The sequence below is a fragment of the Lagopus muta genome, chromosome 6 (assembly GCF_023343835.1).
Source record: "Lagopus muta isolate bLagMut1 chromosome 6, bLagMut1 primary, whole genome shotgun sequence".
Lineage (NCBI taxonomy): Eukaryota > Metazoa > Chordata > Aves > Galliformes > Phasianidae > Lagopus > Lagopus muta.
In genome coordinates, this window is record NC_064438.1 from 37,013,444 (window position 1) to 37,036,202 (window position 22,759).

The window sequence follows — 22,759 nt, forward strand, 5'->3', positions numbered from 1 at the left end:
TCAGAAAAGTTTGTTCTGTGTCCACAGTGGCAATACTTAACTGATCGGTACTTTAGATGATAATCATTTGATTTTCTCTGAGTATTTATGGCCATTTTTATACATATATGTGTTGGAAACATTAAAACAAAGATGTTGATGCCCTTAAAGAGCAAGCAGTAACCCATAATCTGAGTTCCTGGTCTCTGAAATGGTATACTGGACACTGATAAATAGCCTTGAATGAGTGAGTCCCATTTTGAGGCAGGGCATGCTTTGGCTGTACCAAAGGGAGATCAAGAGCACCCAGCAGAGCTGCTGAGAATTTATGCTTTTTCAGGTGAAAAAGTTTTCACAGCCAGCTGCAGCTGGATGTTAAGGTGAGGCCCAGCCTCTAGTGGCTATCTGGGTGTAAGCCACAGAACTAACAACGTAATTCTGCCCTTACTTGCCTTTCCTTTAAGTGATTGCTATTTAGCTTCACAGGAACTCTTTCTGGCATTGCTGGGCAGCACATACCAGGTTGTGCATATTTCATGTGCTTTCTTCCCCTTATTCACAACTGCCAAGATCAAGATGGCTTCCAGAGAGCACAATGCTTACTCCTGATTTCATGTCTGTGTCCTTCCAAAGCCTGAGGGACAATGCCATCAATGTTTCACCCCAGCTTGAAATTGTATTATGGCAAATGTGTGCACCGGGGTGTGGACTCAGATGATAAATGAGAAAAGAGGCTGCTTTCTGACCTTTTACCAACCAACAAAAACAATTTTTAATAACTGCTTTTCTTCCTAGAAAGAAAAAAAAAAAACACAATTCCCTGTAACATTTATGGACAAATAACCTAGATGGCAAAATTTATGTGATATTAGAAAGCTTAGTGATCTGGTAAGATGTAATTAAAATAAATAATAATAATGTGTACCAAGGGAATAAAATTGCACAAGGTTTTCCAAAGCTAGATCCATTTGCTCAGTATAAGGATTCATCTGCTCATTAAATTTTGGACTTTGCATGCTACATAGATGAGGCTTAACCTGTTTAAATAAATACTTCACATTAATAAAAAAAAAGAGAACTTGCTGGTCTCAAGCGGCACTGTGATTATGAAAGGAGGGGAACATAATAATACCTGGGGAAATGGGAGAAAGATTTCCATTAATTTCTGTGTATTGGGGCTCATTGTCATCTTCAGAGCTCAAGCTGAGGGTCTAGAGGATATACTTACTCCTGGGTTGAATGCTAAACAATGTGTGGGGCTTAGTAGGTAAAATACATCACATTTTGGATTTAACTTGTCATCAGCCACCCTTGGGTGCTAATTCCCTTTGCTACAAAACTGAGAACCTCAATGCTGTAGCACAGGAAACATTTTTGAACTACTGCTTGAACCTTTCATGCAACTTAACTGCATCTTCCTGTAGCCAGTCCCTGCTTTACTACAAGCAGAGCTGATGAATAGCAGACACAGTAAGATAATACAGAATACTTGTTTTCCAGCTGCACACGACCACTTTACCACAGCTATTAACGTGAAGAAGAAATCCATGCCTAAGGATTTTTTCTCCTTTCTAACATTTCTTTTGATGCAAATACTTCTTGCCATTCATCAGCTCCTTCCTGGAACTTCCTGATGCAAATACCTCTTCACATGCAGGGCTTTTCCTCCTATGTCCCACTGTGACTCCTGCAGAGAGGAGCTGCTCTCAGTAAACCAAATTGCTGGGGCTTCACTGGCTGTGTAACTAGTTTGGAATTGATCTTCCCTCTCGACTCAGAACTACATTAAACTGCTGATCAGGTTTATCTTCAATGAGGGAATTTAACACTTTCATTCCTGTTCAGAACATCTCCAATATTTTGGACAGGCAGTGGGAATCCTTCCACACAGAACAACTGCTTTCTTTTCCACCCACTCCTCTTCCTGCTATTCTGATATTCCTGCTAGGGAGCAGGAGAAGTAATATTAAATAGATAGTGTTCCTAGGGTGTGTTACATGGCTTTCATCAGTTATCTACTATAAAAAAGAAGAAAATCTACTTTAAATTTGGTTTTAATGTGACTGGCTAATGAGTTTTTAATCTTTAACAAGTCCTTAGTTGCCTCAGGAAGCCAAAATTTGGTCATGAAACCTGGTGCAAGGCGTGTTGTCTGCAGGAAGTGCATTGGCCACCCCCTTGGGCTCCAGGAATGCAATTAAGAAGGAAAAAAGCTGAAGCTGAAAGCCACAAAGAAAGAAGAGGACAATGGAAGACACTTTTCATTAGATCAGTGGAGGCTTTTAATCAGTTGTGTGGCTTATTTCAATCCAATCTGTGCCAATAGTTGCAACATCCCCTTGTTACATGGAGGTATTTGGTGATCCAAACAACAACAAAAAGATTTTATTTTTTACCCACCAAAAAGGCATACACTAGTTGCAAACTTAATTTCGTGAAGTGTTACAGCCCAGGGACTCCTGAAAAACAGTTCCTTTTCAAAGGTCCCCTCCAACCCAAGACATCATGGCTCTGTGAAGCCCATTTTCCCTCTTTATGAGCTGTGAACTGCCTAAGGGCCCCTGTGAGGACCTTGTAGACCTGTACTTTTCACACTTTAATTTATGTTTTGCTTTGGCTTTTTTTTTTTTTTTTTTTTTTTTTGGCTCTTTTTACCTGGTGATTTTTGACACGTGCCATCATTCCCACAATTCCCCTAAGAGAGCTGTTTCAGACTTCCAGACACATTAACGCTGCATAAGATCTGCAAGAAGCCTATCCTACTAATAACTGACAAAGCTATTGGTGATGGTTAACCAGGCGCACGCAGCTGGGTTTATCTATTGCGCCCCAGCAGACAGCAGGAGTGTGTGTGACTGCGTGGCACACGAAGGTGTCCTCCCCTCCGGTAGGGGGCGCTCGCCTCCCTGCTGGCCCTCTTGCCTCCCGGTTGCTTGGTTACGGAGCGCGTCCTTCCGTACGACGGGAGCGGCGTGGCCCCGTCCGCGGCGCTGGGCGGGGAGAAGCGAGCGGCGGGGTCTTATAGGGTCTCGGGGGCCGTGCTGTGCCTGCTGGATGTGTTTGCTATGTTGCGGCTGCTGGCGTGTCCTCGTGGGAGGTACTTTTCCTGCTGTGGGGGGGAGGAGGAAGGGGGCTGGCAGGGGCCTGAGGTCACTTGTTTTTGTAGGTGGAAAGCCTTTGTAGTTACTTTAGTAAGTGCAAAGCTTCAGCCTGCCTCATTTCTTCCTCTGCTGGGAGTTTCTGTGTGACTTCTGGTTTATGCTCCCAAAGATAGCAACAGTTCAGTTCTTTCCCTTGGTAGAATGGTACTAACTGTCACTGGTGCTTAGTGATATGCACTACGTGGTGGTCATAATGAAATCCATAGAGACTTCAGCAAAATGCAGTCCTCTTAAAAGGATTGGATTCTGCATTGGTATATGAAGTATAAAAGCTAATTTCTGTTTGAGTTTACAGGTTGTGTACTGCAGGAGAGAATTGCTGGAAAATGTGAGCGCTTTGAACTGAGTTATGTGGAAGAGCTGGCTGTGGTTACGGGACCAGGCTGTATGTGAGGAATCTCAGTGGGACAGCCTGAAGATCGAATTAGCAATAGTTACTGCTTCTAGGAATGTGAGCATGTGCAAGATTTAACACCAGGTCAATTGCACTGTTTAAGAATATTATCCTCTCCAGAGGTCAAAGAGTTCACATAAGCCTGCCATGAATATAAATAAAAATATTCCTTATTAATTGCTCAGAAAGTAAGGAGATCCTCGGAAGAAAAATGAAAAAACAAGCTTCTGATCACAGGGTAATGAACCACAGAAATAGAACTCTGGGAGAAGACAGTGATGACAAAAATCAAAGTTGCTCTGAAAAAGGTCACAGTGAAAATGCCACTTATAGTCATGGAAGTTGCACTGTAAAACTTCCAGTAATAGCATCGTTTGCAGGTACTGCTAAAAAAATTCCACCTCAGAAGCCAAGACATGGCAGATCTGATTTTTGCACCAGTAACTCCCTGGTCTTGTTGGAGAAGACAAAAACTGTTAGTAAAGTAAAGGATAGAGCACGTATGCTACAGGCGAATCTCTACAACTTAAGGAATGATAAAGCTGAAAAAATAGGTACTGTGATTAAAGATAGTGATGAGTTTAGCTCTGCAGACTTAAAGAGAAATGAAAACATTCCCAGGAAGGGAAAATTAACCAGGGAAAGCTGTAAGAAGAGAAGCAAAGAGATTTCAAAACTAAAGCAGCAAGATTTATGTGTTGAACTGGGACAAGTGCTGAGAAAAGGAAGCAAGCAGCCAAGTGTGAGGTCTGCTCAGGAACAGTTGGAAGAGGTAAGAGATGTGACTAGACTAGACACTTCAAAAATATATGAGAACTTCCAGCAGAGCAAACCTGAAGAACCTACTTCCACAGCAGCATTGCCTGTGAGAGTAGTTGCAAGGATTGTTGATGAAATAATCGCTTCCCCGCAGTCTACTTCTCCATCTTCCTCAGAACAGATGATCAAAGAACTCCTGGAGAGTGTTCTTGGCCAGAAATGCAACATAAAAATGGAAGTAGGTGAACCAGAACAAGAGCAATATTTTTGTCTTAGGTAAATATTACTTTTATAGGAGTTGTATATTTTTTTCCAGCTCCTACAACACAAAAGCCAGACAAAACAAACAGACACAAACACTAATGTACCATAGAATATTCTTCACTGTTTCTTCTGCCAGATCTTTAATTCCCTTAACATATGAAAATGAGTCAATATCAAAATCTATTAAAACATAAACCCTCTGGGGTGGGAATTGTTAGTCTATTTATAGATTAGTACAGCTTTTTCTTTTTGCTCTTTCCCCCTTTTTAAGGTGGCAATTCCAGTCTAAGAGATGATGAAGTGCACTAAGTATACCTGAAGCATTGTTCCTTTCAGTTTGGCATACGAAGTCTCAAGAAAACAATTTCATTATTGTAGTTAAGTAGATTGTATCAGCTGTTGTAAGTGTCCCTTCACTTACAGTAAGAGGCACCAGTAACATCAATATCATAGAGGACTTTTCTGTATTCTCACCAGAGGATAGCCTCTTTTGTTGTTGCTGGTTTATTTGTTAACTAGTAACTTAGATTTACTAGTAAATTACTCTCAGTACTTTGTCTTCTCTGAGCAAGACTAATGGTTTTGTTAGAATGAACCATTTCACAAGGGCTGAAACTCATGTTATGAAAATAGCTATCATACTTTGTATGCATACTAGCTTTTGTTGTGAGGGGTGGAGTACACCCATATAGGATGCAATACTTACAAGAAGGAACTGCCATTGCAAGGAATCATATGGAAGACTGATGTGTTTGTGTTTTAGGAAATCGTGATGGAAATTGTTTCCTACAGCTATTAAAATGCTACCTTTTATGATTACAGAGTATCTTGCACAGGATGTAAGTGCAGTACCTTAATATTTCTTTAATGTGAGATTGATTGTCATTGGTTAGATTGAAAAAAAAAAATTAAGACAAAAAAGAATGCAGAACTGATTTAATTATGTCTGAGTAGCAATAGTCTGAAACTGCATTTCTAATAGATTTACGTCCTATGATTTACTTTTGTTCTCAGAGCTGTTTGTGTGGCTCAGGTACTCAGAATGCCTTTTACTCTGTATATTTTCTGGTGTATATTTGGGTTGAAATGAGAGAAGCCTTTCCTCAGTGTGGCAGCATTGTATGATCCCTCTTCATTGCATTGCTTTACTCTGATTTTAGGAATGTAATAATTTGAGTCTCTTCTCTTGTTAAGTCTGGTTGAAGTTTGCCAAAAGGCATCAGAGGAGATTGGGAAATGAAGAAGACTAAAAAAAGTCATTAGCGTTGCGGTAATTAGGTTACATTGCTTGTCCTGTCTTACTCATTTACAATTGTATTTTATGTTTTATAGGTAAGATTTTCAAAATCTGGCCTCTATCAGGTCCTGGTGTTTTTGATTTGAAGTGAACTGAGTTTTCCGTTGTTTGTATTGGGAGTTACTGCACTCTGAGCTTTGAAAGTGATCTCTGGAGTACTGTGATAACTAAACATATCAATCAAATTTAAAGTAAAACAAAAGTTGAGACTTGGTGATCAGACTTTCTAGTCCAGTTGTTAGTTGTTTAGTGTTTTTTTTTAGATATGGATTTATGGAAAATGCGTATGAATGACACTTACTGATTGCACTTTTTAAATTAAAGGCATTTACAGCTGGCATCTTATGAACTGAAGTGACCTTACAAATAGGATGAGGACTCTAGCAATTCTTTATTATTATTATTATTATTATTATTATTATGTGTGACTTGTTTGCTTTAGGCTGAGCTTCAAGACTTGTCTTCTCTGATGAAATAAGGAGTATATTATTTTAAATGAAATAAAACAGAACTACTAAAATGAAAACAAGCTTTCAGAATTAAATGTGATTTTTATTCCCTAAAAAAAGAAAAAAAGTATTTTATTCTCTTTATCTTATTTTTCATTTTGAATTAATGACTGGTTAATATTGATAGTTTGTACTGTTGCTGTGGAGTCTGAGCATTTTTTTTTTTTTTCCCCACAGTGATTTGTATCATTACATGGGAAATGGGTTGCCAGCTCTGTGGGACATTAGTACTTCGCCCTGTTTCCTTGGAGGAAATCGGTTATAAATAATTATTCCTATCACGTTTTCTGTTAAAAAGTGAAATGCTTATTATAATCAGAATATCATTTCCAATGCCTGGAGTCACTTTGTTGCCTTGGGGCATGTTGCACCCCTGAAGTATCTTGTTATCAAGTTATATGTTGGATTTAGTATCCATAGGAGGGTGTTTATATTCATTCCAGAAATACATTTTCTTGGTGTTCAGCTTCCTTAGTGATGAGTTTGCAACTCATCTTTTTTTAGTTGGCTTATTGTTTTCAGCAGATCAATTGTTTGGTATCTCAGATGAGCATGAGAAGGTGGTAACTAAAAGAAAACACTTTTTTGTTTTGTTTTTCTCTCTGGAAAAATAGAATCAGATTTGAATGTTTCTATTAAAGGGTGATGGTACAGTGCACCATGCCATCAAAGAACAAACAAAATATTCTTCTGCTTTGGTACGCATCTCTAACTCTTCAACTACTCAACAGAAAGTGAGGCCTTGAGGAGCCTTTCTCAGTAAAATATTAGTACTCTCTCAGAAGTACAGTTTTGTTTGCTTTAGCTACAAGCAAATATAAACAAGTGTTTGCTCATCACTTTATAGCATCTTAAGTATTTAGTGTATAGCTTCTTTATATTTCAACAGACGTGAAAATTATACATCAGATCATGTATTGATTTTTTTTTTCTTTTTTTTTCTTTTGACTAAAATGGTAGGAGGCTCACTGAAAATATTTTTCTGAAGTGCTGTAAGGTGTATTCTTTTCTTGGAAATGAATGACATCTCTATTTATTTGGATGTGTAAAAAGTTCATGAGTCACAATAATGAAGCCTTATATTATGATTTTTCTAGTGTATTATTAATTCTGTAACTGCGTATTATTGATTATACTCAGTAAGGTTAATCATAGCATAGCAAAGGCAATGTTATTGCCTACCTTTGCATAAGGGAATCAGTCTTCAGGAGTAGACATTACCAATCCTGGATATACGTTTGATTTTTTTCTTCTTTTTTTTTTTTTCCCCCCTGTGGAACAGTTGACATGTACTACTTCAAATATTAGTTTTTTTTTTAAGATATACAGTTTTAATGATGTTACAAGAAGCTGCCTAATTAGAAATGCTTATTGTATGATATACATGTGGGAACATCTGGAATCTAATCTGTTTATCTCTTCAGAGTTACTAACACAGGTAACTTAGGATAATCCAGTTGTGCAGTTTGTGAGATTTGTATCAACAATCACTTTTCAGTATCCTGGTTCTTTATGCTTATTAGCATAATTACCACATGATCACCTCTTGTTGCAAGAAATGCTGCAGGCTTCATGGACTGTCTTTTTACCCTGAAGTCTAGCAAAAGGGGAGAATACTCCTGATTAGTCTGGTGGGATGCTGTTATGAGAACAAACTGATTTTAATCTGATAAACTGTAATTTCATACGATTTCAAGATTTGTTAAAGGAATACAGGATGATTACCAATGCCTGTATAAATAATCTGTACAAGTTCACCAAGATAAAAGAGTGCTTTAGGGTATTTGCATGATCACACATCAAGACTACATTTATTCTGCCAATTATCAGAGTCTTTTCTACATTGGTGATGGCTTTCTATCATCAAAAGAGAGAAATCATTTGCAGTGAATGAAGAACAAGGCTATGAAGATGATGAGGGTGTTGGAGCACCTCTTCTGTGAAGACAGGCTGAGGGAGCTGGGAGATTAAATATATGGAAGTTATTAACAATGGTGCTGAGACACTGGCATAGGCTGCCTGCAAAAGCTATGGATGTCCTGTTCCTAGAGGAGTTTGAGGCCAAGTTAGATGTAGCTTTGAGCAACCTGTTGTAGTGGAAGGTGCCCCTACCCATGGCAGGGGGATTGGAACTAGATGGTCTTCAAGGTCCTTTCTAACCATAACCATTCTAGTATTCTTTTAAAATAAATTATTTTCATAGCATTTAACTATTAAAGGAGAAGTTGAAATTTTTTGGTAAGATGAATTTAGAGATAATTATTAAAAACACTAAGAAGTCTTGATTTTTTTTTTTTTTTTTTTTATATGTCAAGAGTCTCAAAGTTTCTTTTCAGCACCCAAGGATACCAAAGACATATCAAAATCACTGGAAACTGTTCCAACATTTTTAGTTAGTTATGAAGGTACTTAAATCCATAAATTGATAAATTGTTTTTTACAATGAGGTGGAAGGCTATGACTACTCAAATGGCATTTTTTTTTTAAAGGCCCAATAAAATTTTCTGTCACAAAATATCAGTGCGGGAAGAATCAGCAGAATGCTTGAGAATGGACCCACAGGAATTAAGAGTTGCCGTGGTCTCAACACTTTTATTTCTAAATAAAATTGACTTAGTTTTTGTTAATACAAACACACAACCCATAGTACATGTACACATGGTACACATTATGTTAAAATACCAGAACAGCATTGTGCCTGCAATTCTCCCATGGGGAGTGAACAAAAGAAGAAATACCACACCCAGCAAAGAAAAGCAGTTGCGTAACATGTACAGGTGTCTAAAATAGCATGAAAATACTGTTTGTTCATATAATTTTGATTTTGATAAGGAAATTAGTATAGAAAACTAATCTACCTATTCTGTTGGCTTTGATCCAGCCTGTTTGAATGAAAGGATATGTGAAAAATTCTCTTTGAATTCATGCATTAGATAATAAATTGTGTGGGGGAAAGAATTCCACTTAGGTAAGATGGAGTCTAATTAATAGTGCATTGTAGTCACTGTGTCTGGAAATGTGCATGTATTGCAAAGAAAAGGAGGATTATTTGGTGTAGTTTGGGAAGGTATTGCTGAATCTGTATTTTAATCCAGGATGTTTCATTCCTTTGTTTTTCCATTGTTATGAAAGTTATATGGAATAAGGTTTTTTTTTTTTTTTTAAATTAAGCTCTGCCTTTTCTGTCAAAAGTAACTATTTACTAGAGCTTTGTCTAAAAATAAAATCACCAATGCATGCAATATTTTGCAAGTAAAGTTTTTTTTTTCCTTTTTACTATTTACTTTTTGGTGGTGGTTTTTTTTTTTTTTTTTTTTTTGCTTGAAAACTCCTTTCGTATCATCTTCATTTTCTAATACGCAAGCAGAACAATGTTGCAACTCAGAATACACTTTTTACATGTTTTGTTAGAATGGAATTGAGTATGGCATGCAAAAAAATCCTAGGCATTAAAAATACGCTTTTAGATTACTGGTTGGACAATGCACAAAATAAGGAGTGAAATGTGTAGAAATCTTTTCAAAAGATCACCCTAAGTTTGTTTCTGCATGTGTATGTTGATTTCAAGTATATTTCAAATATATATAATAAAGACCCAGCCTTTAATTTGTGCATGAATATTAATTTGATGTTTTGTTCTATTAGGTAGTGAAAATTGCACTATATATGTATATATATAGTGCACTCTATAGTATAGTGTGTGTGTGTATATATATCTATATCTATATATATATATCTATATATATATATATCTATATATATATATCTATATATCTATATCTCTTTCCCTCTGGTTTGTGCAGCAGGCCCCAGTTGAATGTAAGGAAATAAAAACTGATTCTCAAGCTAGCAAGGAAATCCTGCCAAGTTTTCACCAAGCAAGCCTGGTAACATTCTACATTATCTAGGAATGTTGAAATATAATAAGTTAATTGTACTTCTATTTGCTTGTAGAGTTGTTAAGATAGGTAGATCATATTTTAAACTGATAAAACAGGGAAGGAAAGGAAATAGTGCTTGAAAACATTTTGGTACTTCATAAATTATAAATATACTTTTGTTTTTATTTCTATCCCTTTTGTGTCTCTTATTCCTTTCTTTTCTTTGGGGGTTTGATTCTTTAGTTACTGGATATGCAGAATTTCCCTCTTATTAAGTAGTATGAGGATTAGGGCAATGAACTTGCAAAGCATTCACTGATATTCATGTATATTAATGCTCATCACTTTGTTTTGCATTCAAATTGTTTTTAAAATTTAAATTTGTAAGCTTAGATGTGTTTGGAGATGTTGCTTAATGTTTAGAGTTGTTGATTTATTTGTTTTAAAGGATCCATATATATTAATACACATTTCTGATGTATGTTAATTTGTACATTTTTGAAGTATAATTTGTGGAATAAGCTTTTCAGAAGAAATCTCTCTATATATTATTATTTAGTGTTGATCATTGTAAACCCTTTGCCTGTTAGTGTACTGATTTTGTAAATCCAGTTCTCGATCGAAGAAATATTTGGCTTAAGATAAAATAGATACAGTGATCCATGTGCTTCATAAAATGCATGTACGATGAAAGAGTAATTGAAAATAATAAATACTGTAATGAATTATTTGTCAGGGAGTGTAAAAATGTGTTTTTAAGAAAATGCTATATGTTCTTCTCCTAAATGAATTTTCCCTTTCTCTTGAAAGATGCCAGTTGTTCAGAAAGAATCTCGAGTAGCAGAAAATGAATCTCAGCCTACAGATGAGCTGTTAACATATAATAAGCAGGTGAAACAGGTAAGCAGGCTTTGTACTATTGTGAGATAGTATTAGTTTTCCCATGCTTGAGGTTTTGATGTTTTAGAGCATATGGGGATTTGTGAGCTTTTTTTTTTTTTTTTTTTTTTTTTTTTTACCACCTGCCATTTAAAAGACTCTTCTATAATACAGGTCTCCATACTGGTCTTGCAGCTTAATGTTAGAGGAAAAAATAAATTAAGGTTCATTCGGTCATATGTTGGGTTAGGCTTTTCATTATGAGATTGAGAAGATTAGGAATGAAACAATGTATAAATAGAATCCTCATTTACATTTAACAACTGTGTGCCTTCCTGGAAAATGGCATAATGATCAACATCCTTTTGGTTATGTGCTGTTTCACACATGACAAGAGCTTTCATTTGATATCAACCCCTTAAAGCTTTTCTAGTAAAGAACATATACCAAGATTACAGAGGCAGGACAAACTTGTTACAAAGACCAAAAAATGTCTTTGGCCACATATTGCTGGTTTTAATCATTCTGGTGTTTTGAGGATACCACCTTAACGTGCTTCCTTCTGCTGCTTCTATATGAATGATTACTTTATCTTACAGTTACCACATTTGCTAAATGTATTATGTGAAGAACAACCAAGATTGGGGGTGTTTCCACTAGATAGTTATGTACCAAAAATACTAAGTATCCTTGGCCGAAACTTAGAGGTGAACACAAGGTTTGATATGGTACATGAGGACAGATGCAGGTATTGAAATGGAGGAGGTAAAAGGGAACAAAATGAAAAGGGGACGAGAGAGAGAGAGATTCCTATCAACAAGAAATCCATATTATTGGAGAGCAGATTGTTTCTAGGTCTAGTCATAAGACAGATCTAATCAGAATGAGAAACTTTTTGCATGCCTAAGGGCCTTGTGTCGGCTGCTTCTTCAGCTTTTCACATTGTAGTTCGGCTCTGGTTGTGTCTTGTCAAAAGGCATGGAGAAAGGCAAAGAGAGTGGTAGTCATACCCTTAGGAACCCAGAATAGTAGGGTTTCCTCATCACTTTTAGGGTAGCTAAGAACCTGTTCTGAAGAGCTCAAGGATGTGGGCTACTCTGAGAGTAAGTTACAGGGAGATAACAAACTCCCCATCATTCCTGGTGCTGCATTTTGTGTTGGAGCTATAGTGAATGTGAAGCAAAACCCTAAATGGTCTGAGTAGTTCCAGTTGACTGGCATTTTTCTACAGTCAAGTATTTGGTTGTATCTGTTCTTGTGGAAGCATAATAATTTCTGTTAGTCAGATTAGATTGCTACTGCTGAAGAGCATGAATGATAACAGTAATTTGAAAAATTTCTTCTAAATTAGAAATAATATTCTTATGACATTGTCCTTACAATATTTAGAAATTGCAATTAGAAATTTTTCTAATCATTCGTACTGTCTGTTCTTGACTTTAGATAATTAACAATGATGCTTGCCATAGGTAGCTGTAAGAAATTGCTCTACAATCATACCTATATATATATATATATAATATATATTGATCTGTTGGTTACAGAAATAGGTACTAAATGATGTGTAAATAATATACAATACAATGTCAAATAATTTTTATAATATCTAAGACTATATTAAAACTACATATTCTAAATTATATACTGTTGTCTAACAGTATTTTCACAGTTAGTTAAACAGTACTTGGGTACTGTGATGGTTTTTAGACAGTATTATTTTGGGCAACATGCTACTTCTGTAATGCTCTAGCAGTGTTGTTGTAACAACACCCATCAAACATATGTTTAGTGAGGTTACAACAAAAAGCAGTTTCCAAGATAGGCGCCTGGAAAGATAAAATGCATTTGGTTCTACTTGACGTAAGTACTGCAGAATTTAAATGTGTGGTTTTTTTTTTTTTTCAATTGGTTTTCCACATTGTTCTGTTTCTATCTTTCATATAGCTTTTGTTATAGCTTTTAATTTTCTTGAACCTGCTTTGCTATATTACGTATGGTAAATTTTCGGGGGAGCTCAGATGAATCCTTTTTATTGGTTGCAATTAGTGTGTTTTGTGAAGATGTTGAACATCTTGCAGGAAATAGAGTTGTCAAATGCTTAAAGTTGGAAGGGGCTTCTGTTTCTTCTAGACTATGATAGCCTCCAGCATATTCTGTAGATTTTGAAGCTCAAGTTTATGAAACAAATGTAGATGCCTTGGGAACAGTAATATCTTTAAGAGGTTCCTTCCCCTTGCTGTTTGGTCTTGCTCCTGGACTTCAATGAGCTGCTCCGTGACAAAATTTTTTGGTGGAACAGGGATCGAAGATCAGGATTAATTTCTGCCTTCTCCTTGCATGCTTTTTACAATGTTTTTCAACAGTTATCTGGTCTGTTTTAACTGTGTGTGTGTGTGGGGGGGGGGGGGGGGGAGGGGGAACAAACAAACCAATTATTGGCATTAATAAATTGGAATGATCAGCTGTGGGTGGAAATGATAGCAATTCCTTTTGTATTGCTGTACTGAATAAACATAAACTTGAATAAACTTTTCTAAAAGTTTATCCTTTAAACCACATTCGTCTGTCTTAATTTGCATAAAAATACAAATTCTAGATACTACTCAAATTTTAGGTGGTACTCATGTACTTCTAAGAGTAGGAGTTCTGAATTGTGATAATTTTGATGCTCTTTTGATTATTCTATTGATTATCATAGGGTACACTGGACATTTTGTTTTACCACACTTTTCTGCATATCCTGTGCCCTGAATAGCTGTGGGTGTTACTGTTACTGGGGGGTGTAACTACTGCTCAAAGGCAGTAGTTACATGCTACTCTTGTTTAACTGAATTTTGTTTTCTGTTAGTCAGGGTTTCTTGTGTACCGTTGCTTCTTGTTCTTCTATGGAGTGGGTATGAAAATATCTGTATAGCTTGCAATCTATAACACTGTGCTTATCTTTTGCTTGTGAACATCTTAGGCTTCATCCACAGATGTGCTATGGGTGGAAGGAAAAGCGATATCAAAAATTAAACCAAATGAGTTTCAGAAAGATCTACAAGAGGAACACAACTTGCAACAGTGTTTGCCTTTCCTGCCCAGTCATGCTTCAAATGTCAAGTAATACTTTAATCTTACTTCATTATAATGAAATTAATATTGAAAATGTGTTAAGTTACAAAAACATACGATGGCAGATAAGTACGGAGAAGAAATAATGCTATCTCCCAAAATCTGGATCTGAAACATAAAGTTCTAAGCAATTTCTGATCTATCAAGTTTAGCTTGGTGGTTTGTTTGCTACTTACCTCCTTGAAATGGATTTGATTTACAGTTTTTAAAATCTAGAGGGCCTGCTCATTCCTGCTGTATGCAGATGAAACTTTTTTTGACTGCAGCAGAGACTGAAGTTGCTTATGCAGAGGTTGAATTTGTCCATACAATTCCAAGCATAATCTAATCAAAATAATTAAAAACAAACAATGGAACATACCACAAATTTAATATAAGCAATGCCAGCTGTAAGTCATCATCTTTAAATAGAGAGGATATATTAAAAATTCATTAACTTGAATTTGTATTACAGTCAGTGCTTGTCTGAAATTCAGGAGATTTTACACAGAGCAGTAATTTAAGGACAACTGCTTATTACATTGCTGTTGTCATAGGTGGCATCTGTCATTCTCTAGTAGGAGTGCAGATTACAAAAGTAGTACAGCTTGTGTCCTGATTTAACTAATCTTGTCTTGTCTCATGTCGAGTAAGACTCCTCAATTTTATGGTGTTCACTACTAAGATCTTTATGGCTAGCTTTGCTTAGGTATACCGTAAGTTGCTTCTTCACTTCTTTCTTCTGAGTTTTTTTTAAAGAGTGAGAGAAGCAGCTTTAATTATTAGCTTTTGTTGTTCTTAGGGTCTTGAATGGTCTGTTGGATACAGAAGAGAGCCTTTTTATGGGAGGTCTGAAGTTTGTAAATGGATAATACTTTCAATTAAGTAGCTGAGAATAGTCATGGGAAAAGAATGCTTAAGTTTATGAAACAGTCAAATTGGCATTTAAGTGACCCTTTGCATGCCATTGCTTATCTGCATTGCTTAAAGATCATTTGGTTAGCAAGATTATATATTAAAACAAATAGTGACAACAGACAATGAGTGTTTTACCTTCAATAAATACTTACTGTCAGATTATCAATGGTGCAGAAACTGCATGATTTTCTAAAAAACCTGTATTTAGTGCATTAAATGAGGGTAATGTAGGCCACACACACAGTATTGTTTCTTCATGTCCACTTTTTCAAAGAATGATAAATAGTCTGTTTTAAGAGCGTGTGTTGTAAAAACATTCACCTTTACCTGAGGCATGCCCTGAATATTTTAGTTTACATTCATAAAGCACTCAGTTAGTTAATTCAATGAAATGATAAACTTCTATAAAATAAAAGTCATTATACTACAATTAAGATATAATTCAAGCTGTTTTTATTGATTTTAAATAAATTACGAAATCTATGTGAAAAAAGTTCCCATATGATTTCAAAATAATTTTGCTTAGTTTTGTTTACATGTGTTACTCCAACTGTTTGAAGTTCAAAGTTGAATTGTTTGCCTATTTTTATTTTTAAATGCATATGTATTGATTTGCAGAGTAAGTGTACTGTTAGAGAATCCTGAAATAAAATATTTCATATTAGGTGTTCTTTTTTCAGTTAAAGTATCATGGAATATTTCTTTTTATTTTAAATTAGCATGATCTTAAAGCATGGATCTCTGGTTTCACACACTGGAACAATTGCTTATTTTCATTTGTGCTGTGAAATGTATGAGTTTAGTTTCAAAAAACCCCAAGCCTATCAATTTCATTATATGGAACTGCTGTAAGCCTTGCATTCTAATCAGTATTATGTATTCTATGTTGCTTTTCCAACTGGATATTTCATTTTAAATGTTTAGCTTCCGAACTTTATTCAATTCCTGTTTTCTTTTAGGAAAAAAAAAAAATCACAAATTTGAGTAGAGACTTTGGATTGCAGTTTATGGTAAAAATGTCTTGTTGAAGCGTGAAGTGGCTAGGCTTCCTTCATCTTATTTCTATATATTACATATATTGCATAAAACATATTATGGCTTGACAGATTATTTTAATTAAAATGTCATTTTGTTGCCACTCATTTATATTCTGTTGTCATGTGCCTGTAAACATCAGGACTCAGTTGAGAATAATATAACTGATGTGATAAGCTCTTAATTGTGAGTCAAACTGATGTTATGTTGCACTATTTTTTTGTCTATTTTCTTTACATATGTGGTTTCTTTAAACTTCTTTTGCTGTCATTGCTTTTCAGGAATGGTAAGTATAAGTACATTAAAAAATATTTTACATTAACTGGAATATGTATTGCATGATTAGACTGATCTTGTATTTTTTTCCCTGTTTTGTAGTTTTTACTAATTTCCGTTTTATAATCTCTTTATTAAAAAAGAAAAAGCCATAGTTATCAGTAAAATAGACAACTTGCTGAAGGACTAAAAACAAAAAGTTATACCTGAAAGCTAATCAGCATAGTTTCAAAGTGGAATTTTAACCATTTTCATGTAAGAATTTATTTTAAATAGGATGGTATTTGTGAACTTTAATTAAAAGTAGCATGCATTTGGGGAGCCATTTTGGGGCTCGGATATTTTCTCTATACTGTTTTTCACATTGTAGCTGTCTGCACTTTTAGATACTTATTAACTTTGTAGAGTTCATACAGTAGCTGCAGACTGTTTTTAGAGCTTGATCCATGGCCTGTAGAAGTCAATAGACTTTCATCACTTTTAGCACAACTTAGATTGGAGGCTTAAATGGTAGACTTTTTTTTTTTTAGTTATTAACTTTTTAAAGATAGTCAGAGGTACTGTGTTTTACTGTGTTTCCTCCAAAATCAACAGCTGAATTGAAATGTTAGGAAAAATGTTCAAATGATAGCATAAAAAAAACTAATTCCAAAATTTAAGAGTATTTACCTGGTGTTCTGTCATGAGAGAGAATGCACAGATGAATGTACACATAACATTTTAACGTAACATTTATTCAAATACCCAATTTAAGCTGTAAATATACAGTGCTTAGATACTTTAAGCTTTCAGGGCAGAAGGTGTGAAAGCTCCGCTGTGGGAAAGTAAAAATGTGACTACTGCAGTTATTCTTTAAATTTAAGATTACCAACATTTTTGCTTTTACCTGTGGGTCCCTTTGCCTTCACCAATACTCCAAATGATATTAACTCTGCTTTCAGTAGAAGTCATCTGGATTACCAGGCAACTTTTGCCAAGTATTTATATTAGCAATTTACATTGTGACGTTACAGACCATTGGATATAATGTTTAGATAAGTTGCATACTTTTACAATTCAGAGAATGGTTAAGGCTTCTTTTTCCCTTTCTAGACAGCAAAATTATTCGAGCATTCATCATCTATGTACTGCTTTTCCCGGATTTATGTTGCCTCCGTATCTACAAATGGCTTCAAGAATTTATCATACTTCAAATAGAAGAGGTCACAATATCTTGTTTACGGCAGAGGATATAGACAATAGGCAGAAAGAATCCATATATTCTGAGTATATTTACTTGAAAGAACAAGCTGAAAAGAAAAGGTATGAACTTATTATTGATGTTACTATGATTTAAATAATTTTGTAAATTAAGGGATTATATTTTGAGAAATAATGGTGTTTCAGTATTTAGTAGCTTCACAGAAGTGGCAAATAAAAAGGCTTGATTTTTTTTTTACCGTGTTTGTAAGGTATGCTTTAAATTATATAGCCCAAAGGTCTTACCTTGCTTAGAATGTAAAAGGTGATGTTAAATTTTAAGAGTGAAATTCACTTTGTTATGAATGAGTTTTTATATTTAGCTCTACTAATGATGAGTCTCACTGTAATAACAAGCAATGTTGAACACTTAGACTAAGCTTCCTATGAATGTAAAATTCTGCAAGAGTAGAAGGTGTATAAAGTGTACAGTCACTAACCCTTTATCAAATGGACAATCTTATGATCCAGATTCTTCAAGCACTTAGCATCAAGAGTAACTTCAAGGAATTTAATGAAGTTCTGTTGAGTTCAACGCATACAAAATTAATATAAAACCTTGGATAGATCTGTAGTCAACAATACTAATTGTATATGTAAGAGGTACTCATGATAACAGCATTATCATTTTTTACATGTGATTGAATTCCTAAATCCTTACTTGTTGTTTTCTTAATGTATTTTACGCTAAAATAATGTGAAATAAAACTAAACAACATGAAGAATGTTCATTTTTCACTCCATATTATTTCAGTTACTTTTTTTCCTTTTTCTGTGTCTTTCTGGATGAGCATCTTAGTACTAGAACCTTTACACTCAAGTTTTTTCCTTAAGATTTTTCAGACTGACAATTTGCAACTGAGTTTCTGTATTGCACCAGTTCCAGAAATATAAAATTATTGCTTGTAAAGTTTGTAGTGATCTAAAGAATGATAGAGAGGTAAATAAGGATAAGGACAGGTCAGTTTTACAGGGCAATTTGTGTAGCTTGTTAACTTGGGCTCCCTTGAAAAACGTGCATTTTAGTGCAGCCAAATGCAAGGTCATAAGGCTAGGAATAGGGAATAGAAGTCATTGTTTGTAGGAGGGCAGATTGTATCCTGAAAAGCTGTAATTCTGAGCAGAGTTTTACACTCTTGAAAGATAAGTAACTGAAGATGGCTATGTAATAGACTCAAACCTTCAAGCATGTATGTTAAAACGGAGATGAGACGCTTTGAATGATATAGAGAAAGTAATAGTTTTGGGGTTAGAAATCTTATACAGAGCTGTTTTGCTTTGTTTTGTTCCAGGTAAGTGCTCTTACAACTGAGGCAATCATGCCACCACTTGTTTTTTCTCCTGGCTACATGATTTTTGTATTCTTTTCTGCTCAGCAGCGCAACTTCCTGCACCCAGAACAGTCAAATCATGTAGTGGTGATTGAGGTTTGAATCCTCAGATAAGCAGTGAATTCTCATATCCTGGCTCTGTGCTTCAATAGCAAATTGCCATGAAGAAAGAAATAGTCCGTTGTTGCATTTTTTTCCCATTGCCTTCTTACAAAACAAAAAAACCACAACCACCATACCCTCCCTCCCCCCTTCATGGGGGGGGAAGTGTACCCTGAGAAAAGGGCCTCATGTTCTGGATTTGAAATGGAGGAAAAATTCTGCCTGCAGTCTCTGAGAAATCTAAGTTTAAGAAAGGGGCAATAGACTTCCTGCAGGTGTCTGCCATTCTTCCACATGCAGATTTGTAGGAATGCTGTGCACTTAGCAGTGAGTTCCAAATATTGTTCTTGGGGAGCTAACAGAAATCTGGATTCCTGTATGTGATCTCTCTCTTACTTGAATGCTTGTTCTATGTGAAGACACTTAAAGAGATCATTATGTTGGTCTTTGTGTAAGAAATAAGAGATACTTTTAATCTGTTACCTAAGTGGCATAGTTTCTGTTGCAAGAGAACTTGCATAAATGAAAACTTAACGGACTCAGTAGCTGACATTTCAGTCTAGACAAATTTGAGAGTAGCTGTAAGACCTTATTGCATAGCAATGAGAGTACCTTATGAAACTACTCACTGATTGCAGTCTTTAAATCAAGACTTAATTTCTTTGAGTTGTATCCTGAGTTTCACCGAGGGAACTATGAGCTTAATGCAGGAATATTGATGAAGTTGCATTATTTGTGTTGTTTGGAAGATCAGTATGGGTTTGTCACAATATTTCTTTTTCCATAAAATCTGAATCCATAAAATTGTTGTATGAAAGCTTCTAGATCTTGAATTCTTTTGATGCAGTCAAGTTTCTCCCAACCATCAAGTATGGCATTATTTAAGATTAGGCCCTCATCTTTCTGATAGGTTTGTGTCAGCTTCTGCTGGAGTGGCCAGAAGCCTGGCCGTTCATTGTTTTGCAGGTCATGAGGAAAGATCATTAAGGAAATTCTGAGAAAATAAGCTAATAGCTGTGATTCTTTTCTCAAGTGTGGCAGGCAATTTAAGTGTGGGCAAAAAAGTGTTCATAAAGGGGGAAAATAAAACCCTTAGAAAGTCAGTGATGAAGTCAGAAGTTGCTTGAAATAGCAGTTGGCACAGCTTTACTAATCTAGAGATAACAGAAAAAGGAAGGTCTTTGAGTGCTTTGAAAGCAGAGGAGCATCTCATATTTGCATTAGCACTCTCTTTTGTTATCTCAAAGAATAGCATAACATTCAAAGCAAGGAGCTATGATCTTTGCAGTAGCACTTTAAATGAAAAAGAACAGAACAACAAAATGAGTGAATAGAAGAAGGTGGTGCTTATCTGGGTTAAAGAAACAGATGCTGCAGCAACTGAGATGATATTAAATACCAGACAAATAGCTTATTAGGGAGATTGAAAGAAAGCTTTAATTTTAGTATGTTGTGAATGTTACCTGTTGAATGATGGAGGTGCTTACCATAGTGATGAAAGCAAGTAGTGGGGAAACCATTAATACTGCAAAGTCTTGTAAGATCCTTGGACTTCAGACTTGCTGAGCTAGCACTGGCATCTCTAGGAGGTGGATAGTTTGATATTTTTGTTGGTGCAGAATAGGTATGAATCATACTGATTCATTATTTTGGAGAGGCGACTTGTACAAGGTGTTTATTTGTACATTTTACTAGGAATAGAGGAAATGAGTGGAGGACAGGATGCCGTAATGTAAAGAGATGCTAGTGAAACTAAGAACTGTGGAAGCTATGTCAAGATGGGGCTTGAAGGTGAAAATGGTTTTGTTTTCAAGGGTAGCTGATGAGCAAAGGATGAGCCTGAGCTTTGTGTGTCAGAAAGGTTTCAATGCAGATCTAACTTCCCACAGATGAGAAGTTTTAAGATGCCTGTTTTCTTTAAAAAGAAAACAAAAACAAAAAAAATCCTTGCTCAAATTTGTTTAATCTGGAAGAACTAGAAAACGTAACTCTTTGGAGCACTGCCATCTAGTGGCTTAACCTGCTACAGCCTGTTAAGAACTGGTTCACTTACAGGAGCATAACAGATATCATTCATATGGTACTAATTTCAGTTTATTTACACTACTCACATCTATTGCTGAAAAATTCCTGGCACTTGTCTAATTTCACAAATACAAATAACCTAACAGAATAAGCATGATTTCTATGTAGTTCATAGTAAAATTTAAATGACTTTGTTGAGCAAGTTACAATTGTGTGATTTTTTTTTTTTTTTTTTTAATAGTGGATCAGATTAATAAAGCAATAATTACTTTGCTTTCAACATTGTTGTTTTTTAAACCTCCAGACATTTTTCACAACAAACTTTTCATTCACATCTGTGAAAAACATACAGCAGAGCAGAGTGTTACTTATCAATATACATACATCTCCAGGTCAGCCATAACCAGGAAACCAGGACTGACTGCATTGTGTTTATTTCATGTATGACCAAGGTCCCTTGCTTTCTATGTCCTGCTTAATCTTGACGTGCTCTGCAAGTATCAGTTGTTTGAGAGTTAAAAATGCTACTTTCTAGCCATAAAGACTTAAGAGTTAATCAGAATGTATGTTTATGAACATTATATGTGGATGGTCTAATCCATTCCTGGCAGAAATCTTGCAAATATTTTAACATGGTTTTTAGCTTCATCTTATCTTTGTTAAAATTCCTTCAAGCAGGAATGCTTTAATCTCCTGGAAACATTCTGATTGAATTTGTATTTATTAACCAGCAGGTGGAATAAGAATATTATTAGAATTCATTATTATTGCATTGAGCTGCTTTTCTTCATTTGTTTCTGTCTTCCAGAAATGAGAAGCCTGAATGTTGTTTCACATTAACTCACATTTTATTAGTTGGTATAAACTCACTGAATTGACAACTATTTATGACAAAAGTGCCCTAGAAGAGTAACAACTCTTATGTTGTTCACTTAAGATGGTCAAATGCTAAAGAATCTTTTGACTGTTTTATACCGTTCTCTATCTTGTTATAACTTCTTGACATACTCTTATGCAGACTCTCACCTTGAAGACTCAAAACCACTGACCACTTAAATGGAAACAAAAACTAGGAAGGCCATACACTTGCCAAAAGTTAGGCTTTCAGTTCATTTTACAAGAAACAGGTCTTTTTTCAAAGCTTCCACTTCAAGAAAGGAGCATTCCAGAAAGAGTTCAAGAAGTACTCTCAGGTCTACAATCTTTCTTTGCACTAGTGCTGCATTTTAAAGATTCCTTCTCAACTTGGGGTTGTACTTCAGAGGCATTTTGTTTGCTAAATCAAATGGCTGGTTCTTAGTTACAGTGAGACCTCCCTGCTGCTCCCATTTACACAGGGTTTTGATATTTCTTAAATGAAATGCAACATATTTCTGTTTTAAGTGAGAATGAAGCCCACTGCAGCAGATACACAGCTGACAGTGGCATTGCAGATAACAGGAATCAGGCACTTTAATTCCACGAAAACACAAGGAAACTTCATTATTTAGTGTTTGCAAACTACCCCAAATCTGATTAACACCAGTAGATGTCAGTGTTGGCATATGCCAATGTGCCAATATGTTATGAAAAATTGTGTTTATGTCATAAGCAATTTATATGCTGTTTGCATGCATA

General features: G+C 35.4%; 1 protein-coding gene across 9 annotated transcripts in view; it reads left to right on the top strand.

Annotated features, from left to right (window-relative positions):
* The first annotated feature begins 2,961 nt into the window (after positions 1-2,961).
* Positions 2,962-22,759, top strand: part of TTC6 (tetratricopeptide repeat domain 6) — a 53,901-nt gene continuing 34,103 nt past the window's right edge. For 3 of the 9 annotated variants that reach the window (XM_048949289.1, XM_048949294.1, XM_048949293.1), the window contains exons 1-7: positions 2,962-3,076; positions 3,436-4,306; positions 4,448-4,531; positions 10,167-10,250; positions 11,055-11,144; positions 14,086-14,225; positions 17,538-17,747. In XM_048949289.1, coding sequence (XP_048805246.1) covers positions 3,746-4,306; positions 4,448-4,531; positions 10,167-10,250; positions 11,055-11,144; positions 14,086-14,225; positions 17,538-17,747 — 1,169 coding nt within the window. In that variant the 5' untranslated portion in view covers positions 2,962-3,076; positions 3,436-3,745. Of the gene's footprint in view, positions 3,077-3,428; positions 4,307-4,447; positions 4,570-10,166; positions 10,251-11,054; positions 11,145-14,085; positions 14,226-17,537; positions 17,748-22,759 lie in introns of those variants that run through there. The other 6 variants (XM_048949290.1, XM_048949292.1, XM_048949291.1 and 3 more) reach the window with 6 other exon arrangements.